This window comes from Callospermophilus lateralis, chromosome 4 (assembly GCF_048772815.1).
Source record: "Callospermophilus lateralis isolate mCalLat2 chromosome 4, mCalLat2.hap1, whole genome shotgun sequence".
Lineage (NCBI taxonomy): Eukaryota > Metazoa > Chordata > Mammalia > Rodentia > Sciuridae > Callospermophilus > Callospermophilus lateralis.
In genome coordinates, this window is record NC_135308.1 from 152,361,789 (window position 1) to 152,382,123 (window position 20,335).

Here is a 20,335-nt window from a genome sequence, read left to right on the forward strand (position 1 = left end):
TCTGCCGAGAACTAAAAAAGAAATATTTAAAAAATTCTCTCTCTCTCCCTCAAAAAAAAAAAAAAAATGGTGTATAGTTCAGCAGATTAAGCACATTCACATTGTTGTGCAACATCAACACCATCTAGAACTTTTACCCCTTCCCAGATTGCAACTATCCATTAAGCAATTATTGGTATCTTTTGTTTTTTTCTAATGGGAATTTTTCCTATTGATTTATATTAGTTTATTTTAGGGAGACAAACTTTTTTTTTAATACTCTATTCGTGGTGATTTTTTAATACAATATTTTGGAAAATTTTTAATTTTTCATGGAATCATAAAATCATGTTTAAGAATCCTTTTCATCAAATCCCGTATGATTTGTTGCCATCCTTGAAGTTCTTTGCCAACTCAACGTTAGGAATACATAAGCTTAGCTTCTTCTAGACCTGTTTTTTTTTAACACTGAGATATTTAATTCATATAGGACATATTAAAAGTACACTCAGATGTATTTTTCTCCCAAATGGCTCTGCTGTTCCAATGTCATTTCGTGGATTCCCGCTACTGATTTAAATGTCATCTTTTTATACTACTCCCTCCATGTGCTAGTAATTTACTCCCAGATCACACGTCTAGTACCTTGGGAATTTACTACTGTCCTGTTATACCTTAATGCCCAAAGGCATCATCACTAATTTAACCGACTCTATTACTAGCCTTTGGGAAGTTTCTCATCCTTCCATAATGCAGTTTTGGGCTTAGTGAAGTAAATTCTCTGCCTCAGTGATTCAGGTTGCGCAAATTATCAGTTCACATTTTTGTTGGTCTCCATTATTGGAGAATTGGCCATATCCTGTAAACTCGGGTTGAGGATTATTAAGGTAAGACTTCCGACCTACACCAGAGGGCGCAGTTTCCAGGCTCGGCCTTGGCCACTTCCGGTTTCCTCTCCAAGTTCAGTCGAGAACAGGCGGAACCTTTCTGACGTGCTTCGGTTGAACACACGTGGCGGGGACAGTTTAGGCCACCGAGTACCGCTGTTAAGGCGTGCTGCAGTTTGTTTGGGGCGGTGCAGGCGTGCGTGAAGGTTTTGTCTGTTTCTTCCTTTGTCGTGACCGACATGGACGTGCTAGCGGAGGAATTTGGAAACCTGACCGCGGAGCAGCTGGCAGCGCCGATCCCGACTGTAGAGGTAAGTGACAGAGTGTGCCGAGCGGAAGGGGCCGGGAGACATCTGAGGAGGCGTTTCCCGGAGAGCCGTGGTCTCGGAGGGGCGGAATATAGCGGCTTCTGCGCATGCTCAGAGGTTCTGCGCATGTTCAGAGGTCCGCGCGTGCGAGCCTTTTTCCCGATCCGGCGTCCGCGTGCCGGTGAAGGGACTGAAGCAGCGCGTTTGGTGCTCTGAATGGAGCTCTTACAGTATATGTGTGCATGGGCAAGGATTGGCCCTCGCACTCACCCTGGGGGACCAGTTACATCTTCACGGGTTTACAGAGAAGTGCACTGAGGTCTAGGGGCGTTTAGGCCATTTTCATGAAGCCCCTCAGCTGCTGTAGTGGTAAAAACAAGTCGTGTCAATCCCAGGGTAGTCATCATTCCTTTTAACCTAGAGTTAAAGTTTGGGCTGCAAGGCACTTTGCAAACGCCCTGAATATTTACCCAAAATGTTTCTTGTTTTCTAGGGAAAAGCCCTATAACAATCAGAATTTCAGAAGTTAAGAATAACTTTCATACAGCGAGCTGCCCAATGAGGTGCACCTGTTGCCATTTTTATTTTCTGAAATGGCTCTTATTGTAACAGGTTCACCTTGATGTTTTGACTATATTCCTTGTGGCTTTGAAAATTACGTGGTTTCTTTTCTTTTTCCCAATCTTCTTTTCCCTAAACTTCTCCCTGATTTTCTTTTCCTTAAACTACTTCTTCCTGATCTCTCCTCCCTGATCTCATTTTCTCTGAATCACTTCAATAAAAGTTCCATATTCTTGCAGATGGACAGAATCACAGCCTTTGGGATCGGAGTCCTCTGTGTTTTTCCTTTGCAGCAAAGCAATAAACCTTTTTTCTTTTTCACAAAACTGCGTCCTTGTTATTGGGTTGGCATCAGGGACAAGGATGGAGCTTTCAGCAACTTTATCATAGCCTTTTTGACCTTCAAAATCTTCATTGGCTTGGAATGGGAAAGTAGATAGTCCAGGAAGAGATTCCAGGTAGCGGGAACAGGGTGCTTGAAACCCCACAGCAAGACCATCAGATATTTCTGAGGAACTGAAATAAATCTGGTGGTTCTAGAGTGAATAAAAAGAGGGGAATAAGAAATGAAGGATATGTAAGGGTTCTAATTATGAAATATATTGTTAGACATCTGAAGGAACTTGGACTCTCTCCCTGGGAGCTATAGAGCATTTAAAGGGTTTAAACAGGAAAGCAACATGATCAGTGATTCTGTTGCATTTGGAGCTGGGGGTATGAGTGTGAGGTGGGGTGGGAGCTCAGCAAGCACTGAATTCTAAGAACCTCTTTATAATTATTCGAAGCTTAATAAAGTTGATTAATGATCATTCCATCAGATTGAATCTGAGTGCCTGCAGCACACTGTTATCTGTCATTAGGCAATACTCGATTTTAACTTTGAAGGTTTAATATCAAGAGCTAGCAATTACTGATCCCCTACAATGTGTCAGTCTCTGTTTAGCCATAATATGTATTATATTATTTAATCCTTTTAAGTGCTGTTTTTACTTGTTTTACTAGTGTTCTACAGTAGTTAGATAAATAGTCCAGTGTTAACAGGCTGGTAACTGGCTGATGTAGAATTTGGTCTTGGTCAGCCTGACTCCAGAGTCTTCATAGTTCACTGCTAACTAGACTGAAGAAAGAAGCCTGGTAAATTTGTATTTCTTGACTGAACTTGCAAACTACCAGTACCACAATTCCAGTTTTCTGATTTAGGAATAATAAATCTGTTTCCTGCATCCAATCCATATTACATCTTAAGAGTTCTGTTTTCTAAATATATACAAATCAGAAATCTCATTCCTGTGACTGTCCCAGAAGACATTAGATTTCCTTGCTGTTTGCTGCCATGGGTATCCCATCCATCCATCCTTTGTTCCTTCCTTTCTTTTTTTCAGAGTAACAGATATAAGTTTATTGAAGGGATAAGAAGGGGAAAGGGGACACTCTTGAGGGAGAGAATGGGTCTTCTCAGGAGAAGAACCTCCTATTGTTTCTTAACACTAGTGGTTTCTTGTTTTTCTTCCTATCAGACTTTTCCTTATCTTAAGTCTCTGTTGTGCCCTTAGTTATTAATATTCTTATTGAGTGAATGAATATATGAATAACTTTTTATTGCCTTTGACTAATTAGAAGTATTTGGCTAGAATGGCATTTTTAAGTGACACTTTACTGATTTTTTTAAAAAAAATATTTTTATTTATTTATTTTTAGTTGCAGATGGACAACATGCTTTATTTTGTTTGTTTATTTTATGTGGTGCTAAGGATTGAACCCAGTGCCTCATGTGTGCTAAGCAAGCACTCTGCCACTGAGCTACAGCCCCAGCTCCACTTTATTGATTTTATACTGCTGAATATTATCTTTGCATTTAATTTAATTTGGGGCATACTGAATTTGAGTGGCCTCTGAATCCGTAAGATGTCTGTATCCAGTCAGTAGAGTGCACAGGTCAATACCCATCACCAAAGCACTGATATTCACTCATATCGTTCATTTATTCATTCAGTATTTATTGAGGGTCTTTTCCATGCCAGGCACAATGCTTAACAAGATAGGTAGATAGGGCCACTGCCCTTGGAAGAATTTACATTTGGAGCTGGGGGAAGGAGTGTAAAGTGGGGTGGGGAAGCTCAGCAAATGTGTGAGATCTTGCACGCCCAGCCCTACTTGAGAAGGAGGAAGGATTCTCCAGGGGTCGGACTCTGACCAAACACCTTGACAAACACCACACATGCAGGGTAGGCAGAGGAAAGCATAGGAAGAGGCCCAGTAGGGAGGAAAGAGGTCAGAGAAGGAGGTGTCGCAGAAGGCTGTGGTCAGTATGCCTGTGGAGGGTCTGAAGGGAGTGAGTGCCCTTGGAGTTGGTACCTCTGTCAGTCTCCTTGCAGGCAGCTGAGTCAGAATCTGGCAGCCCTGGGATACAGGAGTGGGAAGAGAGGGAGAGTAGCTCAGCATAGACTGTTCAGGAAGCGGTAGCTGAAGGGAAGAAAGTAAGGGAGAGGCTGCTGGGCCAAGGGAGGTTTTGTTTTTAAATGGAAATATGTAACAGTGCCATGGTTTTAAAGAACACATCAATAAAAAATATAGGCTGAGTATCCAGGAGTCGGGGGAACAGAAATGGGATGAGGTTTCCTATCTTCTGGAGGAGATTAGAAGACTATAGTTGTGGCAGATCATCAGCCTCTGACCAATGATTTGGCTTTGGGATGTGAGGAAGTGGGTATGAGATTGGGTGGGGGGTGGGGTGGAGGAGGAATTTGAGATGTGGGAATAGGAACAGGAGGGACTGGATTAATTTGTAGGATTGCTATAACAGAGTCCCACAAAAGCATAGCTTGAGCAACTGAAATTTAATTTCTCACAGTTCTGGAGACCTGAAGTCATAGCAGAGTTGATTCCTTTTGTAGTCTGGGTGGACAATCTGTTCCATGCCTCTCATCTAGCCTCCAGTAGTTTGCTGGCAATCTTTGGATCCCTGGCTTATAGAAGGTTTGTCCTGATCTCTGCCTTCATCTTCACATGATACTGTCCTTAGGCATGTCTCCTTTGTGGAGATCAGCCAAGTTGAATTAGGTCTCACCCTAATGACCTCATCTGAACTATTACATCTGTAACAACCGAATTTCTAAATAAAACTCACATTCTGAGGTACTGGGGGTTAGAATTCAACATAAGAATTTTGGGAGGACACGATTCATCTTTTGTTAGTTGTGAGTCTCCTCCTTGTTCTTTTTAATATTCACATATAATTTATTATAAATTAAGTCTTCAATTACATTAGTTTTGATAATTACTCAAATAACTATTGTCCAATACATGCTATAGAACAGTTCCATTAACCTATGATCCTTTTCTGTTCTTCCCCCCATCCCATCAACTTTTGAGTTCTTTCATTATAGATTGGTTTGGCTGACTCCTTTTTTTCTTTGGTACCAGGAATTGAACCCAGGGGCATTTAACCACTGAACCACATCCCCAAACCTTTTTATTTTTTATTTTGAAATACGGTCTTGCCAGGTTGTGTAGGGCTTCACTAAGTTGCAGGGGCTGACTTTGAACTTGTGGTCCTCAGTATGATTACAGACGTGTAACAATACGCTCGGCCTGGCTCAGCCTGGCTGACTTCTTTCTTAGAAATGTTTCTACTATCTTTGGTTTGTCTGCTTCCCCTGCTGGCCACTCCTCAGTCTCCGTGGTTGGGTCCACTTACTCTTCTAATCTGTAGATGTTGGAGTGTTCTTGCTCTCATTTTGTGGAGCTCCTCTCCATTTCCACTCTTACGGTTTTAATTACTACCTGTTTGCTAATCTATCCTTAACTTACACCTCCAGACTACTCTGCTCCCAAATTCAGACCATGTGTTGCCTACTCCATGTTTCACTGGAATGTTTGATGAATATCTCAAACCAAATTTTCCCCCAACCAAACTCCCATTGCCTCTCCACAACTAAGCCTGCTGCTCTTGCAAGGTTCCCTGTATCCTTGTCTCCATCAGTAGCTCTAGTCTGGTGGCCCTGTCCCTCCATCTGCTCAGGCCAGAAAACGAGGTATTGATTTTGACTCCATTTTATTGAGTTCTGTTGGCTGTAACTGAAAGCTTGTCTCCAGACTAAAATTTCTCACTACCTGTTGTTACCAGGTTGGATTGTGGCAATCAGACACCAAGTGATCTTCTTGCTTTAAATCTTGCTTATTCTTAAACTGGTAGCAGGAGTGATCAATTAAGGTGAACCAGATCATCACTCTTCTGCTCAGAGCCTTCCAATGCGTCTCAGGTCACCAGAGTGAAAGCCAGGTTTTGCTCTGAGGTTCTACATGATCCTTCCTCAGGAATTGTGTAGTGTGACCTTAGACTCAACTGTAACCATATGTCAGCATTTCCATTAACAAATAAGATGCCATATGTGAAAAGAGACTATCATGGTAAGCAATAGTCCAGTGCCCCCAAACTCAAGAAGCGTGGTGGTTAGAATCATTTACTAGAGAAGCAAATGCCATGTGTGCTACCCTTTCGCATCCCTGAGGTGTGCTCTAACCTGGCACCAGTGCAGAGAGAATGGGAGGGAGAAAGAAGACTCCCTTTGAGGCCTGAGACCCACTCCCCCACCAGATTCTAAAACTTACTATTCCTTTCTCAAACGAGCCAATCTCATTTACTAAGGAAGTATCATGAGAATAAAGTGTGAAAAATACTTGGAATCTTGAGTCATCGGGAAGAGATTAAATGGTAGTATGTTTAGGACATCTATGATATATATTTATGTGTATATACATACATTTGAATGCATGTATGTGTATACACACACACTATTTCCATAAAAGGGGTTATAATTTTAAAATCTTTCTTTTTGCTTTGTTTTGCTCACTGTGATAAAGTTTTTATAACTTCATATGAAAGTATTATGGTGCTGGCATAGAGTTCTGATATTCTTTTTGTTTGGTTCACAGGAAAAATGGAGGCTGCTTCCAGCATTTTTAAAGGTAATTGTTTAACATTTAATAATTGGTTATATTTCACATGATAAAAGTTAAAAAGCACCTTTTAAGATTGAATTTTTATTGCCAACTATCATGTTTTTACTTTGTATAATTGTGTGCTTTGCTAGATTTTGCCAATACAGGGAATTATAACTTTTTTTTTTTTAGTGGTAGTCCTGGGAATTGAACCCAGGGGTGCTTTACCACTGAGCTACATCCCTAATCCTTTTTGTTTTTAGAGACAAGGTCTTGCTACATTTTCCAGGCTGGACTCAAACTTGCGGTACTCTTGCCTCTCCCAAGACTCTGGGATTATAGGCATGTACTACTCCACCCATCTGGCTAATAGGAGGAATTTTAAGATAAAATCACTCCCCTTATTTATGGTGCTGGTTGGGCGGGGGTGAGTGTGGGTGGTAATCTAATTTTACAGAGAAAAATTAGGGGTGGTAATCTAATTTTACAGAGAAGAAACAGTATATTTAGAAGCATGGCACATGCATAATTAGAAATAAAATACTGTTGGTAAGAGGGATGTCACAGGTGGTCAGAGATGGCCACTCAGACATAAACTGGATTTTAAGCATAAAGAATTGAACTAAGCTGAAAACGATGCAGAAAGTATGGCTTACTCAGAGTGCTGAAGAGGAGCCTCCACAGCCTCTGTGAGAAACAGAGACTAGTCTGTTTGGCTGGAATGAATGGGTAGATAGTCAGAGGAGCTGTTGAGTTTAATATAATATGGTGTAGGGCTTCAGTTTGAGAGGGCTTATGTTTAGTAGTAGGTATCTTAGTGAGAGACCATTGTTACCCACAAGGGTGGCTATAATCAAAAGTCAAGACAATATGGGGAAATTAGAATCTTTATGTGCTATAGGGAGAATGCACGATGTTGCAGCTGCAGCATTTTTGGTAAACAGCCCAGCAGTTCCTTGAATGGTTAAACCAATTTACCTTATAATCTAGAATTCTGCTCCTGAGTATCTAGCCAAGAAAAATACAAACAAAAGTTCACCTAAAAACTTTTACATAAATGCCAGCATTATTTATAAGAGCCAAAAAGGAGAAAAACTACAAAGGAACATCAACCAATGATAAGATTTCTTAAATGTGCTGTAGTCATACAATGGGGTATTACATGGCAATTAAGAAAGATCAAGTACTGATACATACTACATCCTGAAGGAATCTTGGAAGCATTATTCTAAGTGAAAGAGTGGAGACTTAAAAATAAGCAGTTTTGTTCAGTGAAGTCAGTATCACAGGCCAAAGGGAGAGGCTGGAGAAGTTGTCAGGGCCTGATATCTGATCAAACTTAAAAGCCATGGTAAGAATTTGGCTTTTAAAAGTCATAAGAAGCTAATGAAGAGTTTTTAATAGAGGAGTGACCAGGCATGAAATAAAATGGTAGTGAGGTCAAGGGAAGGTTGTTTTTTGTTTTAGTTTGTTTTTAAGGAACTGTATATAAGCAAAGAAGAGGAGTGGTATTTATGATTCAAAAGAGAAAAAGAACTGATGGCATATAGTCCAAGAAAAGGTGGAGAACTCACTAGAGATGTAAGATTGTGGTTATTGTATTTCTTCATTTAATTTGGGGTTCTCCAGTAAGGAGGCGCCTCATAAAAATAAAAATAGATCTACCATGTGATCAGTTATCCCATTGTGGGTGTCTATCCAAAGGAAATGAAATTAGCATATCAAAGAGATAACCTGCATGCCTGTGTTTGTTGCAGCACTATTTACAGTAGCCAAGATGTGGATCAACCTAGGTGTCTATCACTGGATGAATGGATTAGGAAAATGTGGTATATGTACACAGTGCAACATTATTCAGCTGCAAAAAGAATGAAATTCTGTTGTTTATGGCAAAAAGCATGGAACTCAAGGACATTATTTTAAGTTAAATAAGCCATACAAAGAAAAACAAATGCTATATGTTCTCTCTCAAATACTATATGTTCTTTCTTATAAACTAAAGAGTTATTTCAAGGTAGAAAAGAGTAGAATAGTAATTCCTAGAGGCTAGAAGAGTGGTGGGCAATGGAGATGGAGGTTGGATAATGGGTACCAAAACACAGAGAGGAGAAATGAGTTCTGGTGTTCTCCAGTATAGTTGAATGACTGTAGTTCACAAGTCTGCTGTATTTTAAGAACTAGAGGAAGGCCCAAGGCCTCACACACAAGGTAATGATAAGGAGAGGGAAAGTTACTCAGTCAACTGAAGGACTAGCTTTCCCTCTCCTTATCATTACCTTGTGTGCACATGTTGTACACATTGTGTGCACATGTTGAGATATCACACTGTAACCTGTAAGCATGTAGAATTGTGTTAATTAAAAAGAAACAAATTAGAAAACAGAAAAAGTAAAACTAGGTTTCTCTACTCAGGCCACCTAGGAATGTATTTGTTCATAAACAGAAATTTAAAGATTTTAATATGTAACTAAATATTAATACAAAGAATACAAAACTTGTAAGTTTTCCAGAAGGTGCTGTTTTTGGCTGACAGCATCAGCACTCAGAAGTCTTGTTTGCCTGGAGTGACAGTGGTAAAGAGGGGCAGGTGTAAATACCTGTACTTATACATTTTGCACAAGTACCAAATGGAGTGTGCTTGACTTGAGAGCATTTTTCTTTTTGGTGAGGATACCAGTCACCTTTTGGGTTTTGGTTGACTTTCAGCTCACCATGAGCCAGAAATGTGAGCTGGTTTCCATAACAGAACTGTAATATTCAGCATGAGCGAGTATGCCAGTCAGATTGTTGAGCATGCTGCCAGGGAGCAGCATTCAGGTGCCCATGCTAGGAGGAGTGTTAGCAATCTGGAGTATGGGCACAGCAGGCCACTGCAGCTGGAGCTTCTGAAAGGCATGCATGTGAGAGGTAATTGAAGGGTCTGGTCTACTTAGAAGTGAGACCCTGAGAGAGAGGTGAGGAACGAACAGATGATCCTTCCTAGAGAGGACATGGAAATTGAGGGGCATAATCATCTCTTTAAGAGACAGTTAAGTCCAAGGGGTAGAAATAAAGAAGAAAGACCTCATATCATTATAAAGTTGAGTTTTTTTCTCTGAAATCAGGACTATTTCAAAATGGAATGGTTGCTTTATAAACTAATGAGCACCCTAATAAAGGAATTACAATTAAAACAGGTACTCTAGTCGTGTCTATTAAGAATATTCTAGAATTGTTGAATGATATGTTTGAAGATTAATGTAAAAAATGAATATGTGTAGCCCTTTTAAACGCTGAGATTTTAGAGTCTTATTTGTTTATTTTGTCTTGTTCACAGCAGTACATAAACTGTCATTATATAGTTGATGCTGACTGACTTCTGAGACAAAATGGACTGCTGACTTGTGTCTGATCTTAGGTTCCCTAGGTTTCACCCCACCTTTTGATTTTAAATGCAATTATTTTCATATTTCTTAATATTGTGATCCTTATGTAAGATGGTATGAATGATCAGGGATTTATGAAAACGGGATCTATTTTTCATGATCCCTGATCAAAAGTCAGAATTTCAACAAATTAAAAGATCTAATGGACTTTAAGTTGGGATGTTAGAATGGAACAGTACCCCATGCTATAAAATCCACATATTCCAGCTGAGCTGAGCAGAGGAGGTGGGCTTTATAGGCAGAAAAGGTCTGGAGAAGGCAGAAAGAGGTAGCAAAAATTGGATTGGCCTTTTCAAAGTTACTTCCTTATAGAATTAAAACAGAGGGGATTTCCCTGTCATTCTGGTTCAGTTAAACTAATCTCCTTGTGACTAATTGCTGTCAATCGCCTATTTGGGGGAAACTGGCCCCTTTCAATGTTAGTTTGATTTCATGGCCCTTAGCACGAGTGACTCCATTTTGGTTTGATCTGGTCTACTGGGACCTAATACAGGAGGCTAGTACAACAAAGAAAATAGATGTTGAGGCTTGAAGAAATGATGCTCAATTGCTATGTTCTCTGCCCCTCCTTGGATTTATTAGCTTCAGGGAAGTCGGTAGGTATATTTAAATACTCATATCTTGAATTCCAAAGGTCAGTTTGCTTCTTTTTTTAATATTTATTTTTTAGTTTTAGCAGGACACAATATTTTATTTTGATGTGGTGTTGAGGATCGAACCCAGTGCCTCATACATGCTTGGAGAACTCTACCACTGAGCTATAACCCCAGCCCTCAGATTGCTTCTTGAGGAAAATTTGAGAGTGTACTAAGATGGTAGAGAAAAGTAATGACACATTAATGAAAAGTTTTGCTTCATCAAATTCATGGATATTTTCTTTGCTTTGGTTTTGAGAAAAATTTGATCATCATATTTGGTTAGAGTGAATTACATAATCTGTTATTTTGTTAATGACCTACTTTGTATTTTCTGTCTGTTTAGGTGAAAGGCCTTGTGAAACAGCACATAGACTCATTTAATTATTTCATTAATGTAGAGGTAAGCACCAGATCTTAGACACAGACATAAACTAAAATTTAGTTGGAAGCCAGAGCCCAGTTCCTAATGTTGCGATTTCCACTGCAGATAAAGAAGATAATGAAAGCTAATGAAAAAGTTACGAGCGATGCTGACCCCATGTGGTACTTAAAGTAAGGAACCAACTATGAGTGTACTATTTTGATTTGTTGAACATTTTTTAAAGTGAATGTAGTTGCTGTCAAAACTCTTTTTCGTGTGTGTGTGTGTGGTGCTGGGTATTAAACCCAGGGTCTTGTGCATGCAAGGCAAGCACTTTACCAACTGAGCTATATCCCCAGCCCATGTTGTCAAAACTTTTATAAAATTTTTATTTTTTAAAAAAATATTTATTCTTTTAGTTTTAGTTGGACACAAAACCTTTGTTTTATTTATTTATTTTTATGTGACGCTGAAGATTGAACCCTGGGGCTTTCGCACATGGTAGGCTAGCACTCTAGCCCTGAGCCACAACCCCAGCTCCATAAAATTATTTTTCAGTCCCTTTAATAAAGTAATTATAAACTGCTCAAGTTTAATTTTGTTTAATGTATTAGCTTTATTTGTTTATTTTTATGTGGTGCCAATGATCGAACCCAGTACCTCACATGTGCGAGATAAGCACTCAACTGCTGAGCCACAACCCCAGCCCCTGAAGTTTAATTTTTAGTTGACAAACTAATTAAAGAAGTAGAGTTATGATTGAGAAGTTACTAAAACTGTTTACATTTTAACTATTTTATACAAACTTTTATTTTAGTAATAATTTTATAATGATAAATAATAATTTTAAATAAATTTTAATAATTTATAATGAATTTTTAATAATTTAAAATAAGTTTTTTAATAAATTTTTAATAATGTTATAATAGAAAACTTTCAAAAATAGTATGGAGTTCCCATGTATTCTTTACCCGGCTTCCATTAATACATCTTACATAACCATAGTGCAATTAATTAAAAAAAATTTTTTTTTGGTAGTTGTAGATGGACAGAATGCCTGTATTTTATTTATTTTTATGGGGTGGTAAGATCTGACCCAGTGCCTAACACGTGCTAGGCAAGGGCTCTACCATTGAGCTACAGACCCAGTCCCCATGGTGCAGTTATTAAAACCAGAAAGTTAACATCCATTCAGTGCTACCAAATAGTCTGTGTGTGCCTTATTTGATTTTTTTCTCACCAATGTCCTATTTCCAGGCAGGAATCAATCTGGAGCCTCTTGTTACATTTAATTGTCTTGTCTCTTCAGTCTGCAATAGTCTTGGTGTTTTTTGATCTTGACGCTTTTGAACAGTCTGGTCAGTGTTTGCAGAAAGTCCTTTAACTTGGTTTTGTTTGATACTTGCTCATGATTAGATCAGTTATGCATATATATATATATATATATATATATATATATATATATATTTTTTTTTTTTTTTTTTTTTGCAATGTTCACAGAAGCAATGTTTGTGCCATTTTCACCAATTCATATCTGGATGCAGATGTCAATATATTTTATTACTGATTTTAACTTTGTTCACTTGGTTAAGTGGTATCTTCTCAGTTTGTCTACTATAAAGTTACTGCTTTTCTTTTTGTAATTAGTATCTTATGGGAAGATCCTTTTAAACAATGCAGATATCTTATTTCTCATTATACTTTCACTAATTTTAGTATATATTGATGGTTTGTAAGACTAACCATAGCAGTTATTATTGTAGTGTAATGGTGAATCTCTGTTTCCATCATTCCATCTGCTTTCCCTTTCCTCATTTATCTTCCTGTGTAATAACTGATATAAATTTGGATTCGGATATTTGTTTTATTCCCTTGGTCTAATCCAGTACTCTCATGCTATTGCTCACTCTGACTCAGCTTTGGCCATAGCACATCCTTCAAGGTGACTTCTTGCCCAATCCAACACTACAGACTAACTTTCTCTCTTTCCTTATTTGTAACTTCTGTCTCAGTAAGAAATATCTCATTATGTACAATTTTTTGATTTTTTAAAAATCATAGACTATGCATAAAGTAACTTACGATTATTAACTCATACCTCTGTGAGATAGGCTCCATTTTGCAGGTTGTCTTTTTTGTCTTGAGGTTTAAAGTGGCCAATCAAAATGCTGTTCTTTAGATTCTTTTCTTTCCCACCTTTCAGTATAGTTATGCTCTTTGATGATACAATTAGATTTGTATTCTATTTTGGGTTCCCCTACATCCAGGTTGATTTCACTTATGCTTTTTGGGGGGAGGTTGTGTGAATGAACCATTGTTATGATGACAAGTTAGCCTCTACAAAATGTGTCCTCAAAAAATTGGTACTTCCCTTCCATTTCCCAGACACTCCCTGTAGGTCTCCTTGCTCTATCCTTCCCATGTTTCTTTTTGCATCAGTGAGCATATATTTTCCCCTCTTATGTCCTCCTTATTTGAATGATAGCATATCATAGATACCCTTTTTGTACTTTGCTTTTTTCATTGTGTATCATTCTTATGGAGCTATATTTTCAGTATTTGTATAAAGAGATTCACAGTTTTTTAAAAGATACTTTGATAGTATTTTCTTTCATTTTAAAACTACATGTACTATCACTTCAAAAAAATGTTCAATTATAATTTTTAATTTGTTACCCTTTGCAGAGTAATGATTTGTCAAAGCAGAATTCTTATATTTGGGAGAAAAATAGCTTCTTTTTTTAAAAAATGTGTTTTTTGAAGAAATAAAATATATAATGGAATAATCTGCTTTTCAGATATCTTAATATCTATGTTGGGCTTCCTGATGTTGAAGAAAGCTTCAATGTAACTAGACCAGTATCTCCCCATGAGGTAATTATAAACATTATTTTAATTGGACTTGTTTGCTTTGACTCAAAGAATCTGCCGTCTTAAAAGATTACTTTAAAGCATGCTTAAAAAACCCAAAAAACAAAAAACCAACACTTCTGAGACAGAGATAACCAAATTAAATAGACACTTGTGTATAGGTTGAAAGTTCTTAATCTGGAAACCCAGAATTCAAAACTGAGCATTCCAGTGCTCACCTGATAAAGTTTATGCAGATATTTCAGAATATGAAAAAAATCTGAAATTTCTAATTTTTTGGATCCCATGTAATTTTGGGTAAGTGACATTCGGCCTGTACTATACTGTGTTAGGAAATAATTCTGTACTATTTATTTTGTCATTCTGTCCTGATTAGCATGCACTGTTGTATAACTGCCGTATTTGTCTCTAGTTTCAGAGCTTTTTGGTAATTTTCATACCATTGCTCAGCCACTGTACCTCACATACTGTGCTCTTCATTGCAGGGGTCTCTCACCTGACACACCTTTGAGGGTCAGCCAGGCATTGTGAATAGACCAAGAACTAGGAGCTTGTAGTCTCATAGGAGAGAAGGATGAGAAGAAAGATGAAACATAGTGGCTTTAATAGGGCTATAGACAAAGGCTTATAGAAAGGCAGGCCCTTTTATTGGCTTTTAATATTTTCTTGATTTCAGATTCCTCCATTTAGGGTCTATAATTTGGAAATGATTTAGGAAAGAATATGAATTTTGTAGGTTCATGTTGTAGTCAAGTGAAAACTAAAATAGCAATCAGGAAATATAGTATAGGGATCTTTATTGAAGAACAAATAAGGTGTTCAGTATGATGGTTATTGTCTAGGTAGTATGATCAAGTAACCAGACATTCTGTATTGGTAAATTTTGTTCTTATTTATACACCAAGTATTTGTTGAACATTTCTTCTGTGTCTAAATATTGAAAAAAGAAATGAGATACATACTCTGTGGAGAGATTAAAATAATGAAACACATGAAGCAGATACCAGGGTTGCAATTTGAATGCTTGGAAGAGCCAGGTCTGTGAGGTAAGGTAGATTGGTGGTGAGGTGAAAAAGGGGTGTGGCCAGGACTGTAGGGTAAGGAGAGTATGTGTCCCAGTTTGACTTCTCCCTCCTCCCATTTCCACTTTGGTAGATCTTTCCAATTTTTAAAGAACAAGGCAGCCAATTGGCAATCTAAAAAAATTATTTTCCAAACTCTGTTACTGAGTTCAGAGAAGGGAGAAGACAATTTAAAGTTTAAGAAGGCTAAGGCTTCATTTGTTACTATAATTGGTTTTTCTTATGTTGAAGAAAATATATAGATATTATTGTAATTAGAGATGAAAGGCAAAGATTTCTTGGATGGATTTTAGCTCTTGCAGAGCTGGGGGAGAGTGTGAGCAGGTTGGGGCCCTATGCAGCTGCTGCAGGCTCCATCAGAATAGCCCCACTCCTATGGTCAGAGCAGACAAGGGGATGCAGACCTCAGGGCCCATGGAGCGGGGACCTAGTTAGTTTTGTGTTTTTTTTTTTAATCACATCTGTGGAATTTCATCTGTTGAAGGGGTGGATTTGTTAAAACTCATTGAATGCTTGCCTATTATGTACATTACATTACTTTTATTAATAAAAATAATATTTATATATGAAAGGCATCATGCTAAAATTTTTTTTTTACACTCAGGAAATTAAAATGATCATTCTCATCCCCATTTTTTATTTGAGGAGACTGAGATGTAGAAACAGAAGTGGTGGAGCCAGGATTTGAAACTAGGCTGTAGAGCCCACACTCTTGGCACCATGCCATACTGTCTGTCCTGAAATAGGAGGCTTGACCTAGTTAATATAAGTATATAAATAATTTTTAATATTTCAAAATGTCAGACACTGTTCTAAAGACTAGATGTTTAAATATAACTATTTTTTTGTTCAGTAGAAGCCAGAGAGAGGATTTAGCACCATGAGTTATATGGTTGATATTCAGAAAAATTCTCTTTTTTGAAACTACAACCATCAACCTAATAGAAAAGTCATCAGAAAATTTGGATGTCGTTTCCTTATGTCTGATAATGGCTCAGGCAAGGCATCATTTAACTTGTCACTGCCATGTCAAACTGCATAGGGTAGCAGTATCTAAAATCCCACAGATGGTTCCAGAATTGTTAGAATGATTCAGTGAGTGATTTGTGCATAATATATCACTTGGTAAGGAGTTTAGTGTATTTGGAAAATATTTAAATATGGTTTTGATTTGTGTTTGTGAGTTTACATACTATAGGCACTGTTATCTTGGTTGTAAACTGTTTTGAACAGTACACCCAGGCACAGTGATTACTTTCCATGGATTTACTTTGTAAGGAACATCATTGTTTTAAAGATTCAGGGGAAGACTGGTGATGGCTCCAGATGAGTGAGAAGAAAATCAATATCAGATTTATTGTTTCATCTCTGAGCTGACAGAACAAGGGATGCTGTTGCAATGTCTGGATCAACGCGTAATGTCAGGACAGGGACTATGGCTTAGAGCAATAGCTCTTGTGTAGTATATGTGAGAACTTGGGTTTAATCTCTAGCACCACAAAACAAAACAGAAAAACATACATGATTTTATCTACCTGGTGGGGAAGGCATGTTGATAACTCTCAATTCCCTAAGGCAGCACATTGAACAGCTCAGTGAAAGAAGATCAAATTTCAGTGTGGGGCACACTGCCACTAGATTTTGAATTCTGAAGAGGTCAGAACCTGTTCTTTTCCAGAAAGGAGGAGTAATAATTCTCTGATTCTATTTTTCAGTGCCGCTTGAGGGACATGACATATTCTGCCCCCATTACAGTGGATATTGAATACACCCGAGGCAGCCAGAGGATCATCCGCAATGCCTTACCCATTGGCAGGTAAGAAATGAAGCCCATACTGTAGCCACACTGCCTCAATTCCAGACTTATGATGTGACCTTGAATAAGTTCTAAAGTTTTTGTTTGTTTTTTTTGTTTTTGTTTTTTTTCCTTCATCTCCTCGTCTGAAATATGTAGGAAATGATACTTATTTCATGGGGTTGTTTTTTGGATCTGATGAGCCATCACTTGTAAGGCATGTACAGAAATGCCTAGCTTAGAATTGTGGTTGTTATTAATCGTGACACTTTTTCTGTAAAGTTGGGGAAAATGCTTCCCTTTCCTCCTTTGACCCCAACTGTCAGGGAACATTAGCTAAGATAGCATTTCACTGAACTCTTCCTGGGCTGATCATCTTGGTGGATCCTATGTATATTTTAAGTATGATTTTTTTGGAAATTTAACTTTCTACCATGTGGTAGTATTTAAAGGAGAAGTCACTTATTTGCCAGAACAAGTTTGGGAATAATAACGAGAGAGCATCAGCTAGCATTTTTCTACTTTTTCTAATTAGGAAACTATATTGAGTCTCTTGTAGAAAGAACAAAATCCACAGTGTTGTGAGTTTAATAATGATATTAGACTTTAAAATTAGTGCACATAATTTCTATTTGAGTGTCATGTACCCCCCCCCCCCCCGCCCCGAAGTGCCATTTGTCATGCTGGGTTCCCAGGTGAATAGAATGCACAAAATATCAGCCCCTGTTGTCTACATACATTCACTCATAGCTTTCAGGGAAGGCAGGCATCAGTAATCATAGCAGCACAGTTGCAAAGTCCTTAACAAACTGCCCTCATGCTTCCCTCCAAGGGGAATGTATTGCATCAGATGTTCTTATGTACTGTTAGGTCTGTTGCCAAAATCAGTGCAATATGTCTATATTATTTCTGACTTTATTCTTCAGTTATGAAAATAAGTGTGGATATTAAAATGTTTTTAATCTGTGTTTTAGCAAGACTGTTGATCAGTGGGAAGATGATAGCATTTCTCTTATATACCATACTTTACTCTTTACTTATTATGAACCTAATTGAATACTGTGAAGGAAAGGGAGGAGAGACTGGAGCAAAACAGAAATTGTAAGATTGAAAGTTTAGATCCTGTGTTGAGGAGGGGTTGTGTATTTATTGAATACTATATATGCCAGGTTCCATAATAGTTGATTTTATTAGTAACCCTGCATTTAGAAAACTGACCTCTGTTAAGTAGAGTAGTAGGTACTACCTTACTTACCTGGTCTCTTTTTAAATTATTTTTTGAGATAAAAAGATTTAATTTGAATGCTATTCCTACTTGGTAACAGATCAAACAGTACATAAGAACATTAGATACAAAGTGGTAGCCTCCCTCCTTCTTATTCCTCACCCTAGTCCCACTCCTAACTTATAGCTTTTGCAGTTATTTCTTCTGGTGGTTGCTACAACCACTTCTAAATGCGGAGCTTTCCCCTTTATTTTCTACATCAACTTGAGATAATATTTATTCACTCCTAATATAGAAGATGTGGCTGAGCTTACCTTTGTCACCATGTTTCTCCCTTCCTCCTCCATACTTTGCTTCTTTCTTTTAATTCTTCTTTTGGTTACTGTGGTAACTTTAATATTCTTAAATCTTCATTTCATGTTCTGTAACTTTAATTGGTGCAGGGTTCTCAGGTGTAAAAATGTAAAATGAGAATATTATTTTCCTTTCCTTACCATTATGATTTCTTTTTTGTTGTTGTTAAAATTTTTATTGTAGTTGTAGATGGACAACATGCCTTTATTTATTTGTTTATTTTTTTATTCAATGCTAAGGATTGAACTCAGTGCCTCACACATACTAAGCAAGTGCTCTACAACTGAGCTACAGCCAGCCCCCATTAATGATTTTTTTTTAATCAATGAGTTATTTAGAAGATGTTTTAAATTTCCAAATTGGTGCTTTATGGCAAATTTTTGGAACTTTTTGAAAGCCTTTTTCTACAAATGTGTTGTGTGTTTGGAAACAGGGTTGTTCTCTAGTTGTTTTGTGCTGTTGTCTGTAGTTTTCCTTTAGATCAGGCTTTTTTTCTTTTTTTTTTTTAAGAGAGAGAAATTTTTTTTTTTAATATTTAGTTTTTAGTTTTTGGCAGACACAACATCTTTGTTTGTATGTGGTGCCGCACGCATGCCAGGCAAGTGCGCTGCCGCTTGAGCCACATCCCCAGCCCTAGATGAGGCTTTTTAATTGTGTTGTTTAGATGCTATGTATTTTTATTATTTTTGTTTGTCTTATCATTACTAGGATAATTATGTTAAAATTTCCCACCAGAAACGGAGAAATGTCTCTATTTCTCCCTATGTTTTTGTTTAATTTTGCTTTTGAAGCTATAATAATAGGCACATAGAATTTTAGAATCGATAGGTATTCTGAGGAATGAAATCTTATATCGTGCATTTATCTTATGTATGTCTTTCAATATTTTTGCCTTTAATTTTATCCACTCTTACTAAAGCCATATCTGCTTTTTGAAATTATTTTCCGTCAAATCATTTTCTAAAAATTTATTTTTAATCTTTAATATGTTCTAAGATTTTTTGGTTTGCTTGAAGTAAAATGCATATGTCTAGGTTTTTTTTAAACAATTTGTCTTAAGAGTTTACATTTATTTTATTTACATATATATACACACACATGCATATAGATTCATATATATTTGGATATATTTATATCAGCTCATTCTGTACTTTAAATGTGTTCAGCTTCTCATTATGTTTCTATTTTTTTCCCCTTTTTTCGTTTGGGCTAATAAAAGATTTTTTTCTTACTTTCCCCCAACTAACTGGAAATTGATGTACAGTATTGTTGTTTATGTTTGCCTTAGAAATTTTGAAATGTGTACTTAGTAAAGTTTGAAAATAAGCAGTGCTTCTATTTTCCTGGAAAGAGCAAAAACCTTAGAAAGTTTTTACTTGGATCAAATCAGTCTTGACTTTATATGCTTTTGTTATGCCAACCTTTATTTCTATCTTGTTTTGTTTTTTTAACCCATAAATTAGAAATTATTATTCTTACAATGTTAATATTCATTTATATCTGTAAACTTTTTTTTCCCATTTATCTGGTATTTTCTAACTTGACTATGATATGTTTAGGTGTGACTTTCTTTTTATTTATTTTGTGTAGATGTTTTTCTGAGGATTTATGACTTCTGTGTTTTCTCTTGAATCAGACTCTCTCCATTTAGAAGTCTAAAGATGCACATTAGACCTTCTTTGTTCTCCCATGACTGTAAACTCTCCTTCCTATCTTCCATCTCTTAATCATTTTGAAATACATTCTTGATAATTTCTCTTTCTAGTTCTGTAATTTTGTATTTCTCTTTGTCAAATCTATTATTAGTCATCTTGTTCTTAGAGTTTTAGGTGAATGACAAAACTTAATAGTGCCAAGATGGTTTTTTTTTTTTTTAAATTTCCTGATTAGTTTTGATCTTCTCTTGTC

General features: G+C 37.0%; 1 protein-coding gene across 5 annotated transcripts in view; it reads left to right on the plus strand.

Moving 5' to 3' along the window:
- The first annotated feature begins 951 nt into the window (after positions 1–951).
- The window catches only part of Polr3b (RNA polymerase III subunit B), a 174,172-nt gene continuing 154,788 nt past the window's right edge, over positions 952–20,335 (plus strand). For all 5 annotated transcript variants that reach the window (XM_077109324.1, XM_076855062.2, XM_076855063.2 and 2 more), the window contains exons 1-6: positions 952–1,177; positions 6,671–6,703; positions 11,083–11,139; positions 11,227–11,291; positions 13,899–13,974; positions 16,769–16,869. In XM_077109324.1, coding sequence (XP_076965439.1) covers positions 1,106–1,177; positions 6,671–6,703; positions 11,083–11,139; positions 11,227–11,291; positions 13,899–13,974; positions 16,769–16,869 — 404 coding nt within the window. In that variant the 5' untranslated portion in view covers positions 952–1,105. The remainder of the gene's footprint in view (positions 1,178–6,670; positions 6,704–11,082; positions 11,140–11,226; positions 11,292–13,898; positions 13,975–16,768; positions 16,870–20,335) is intronic.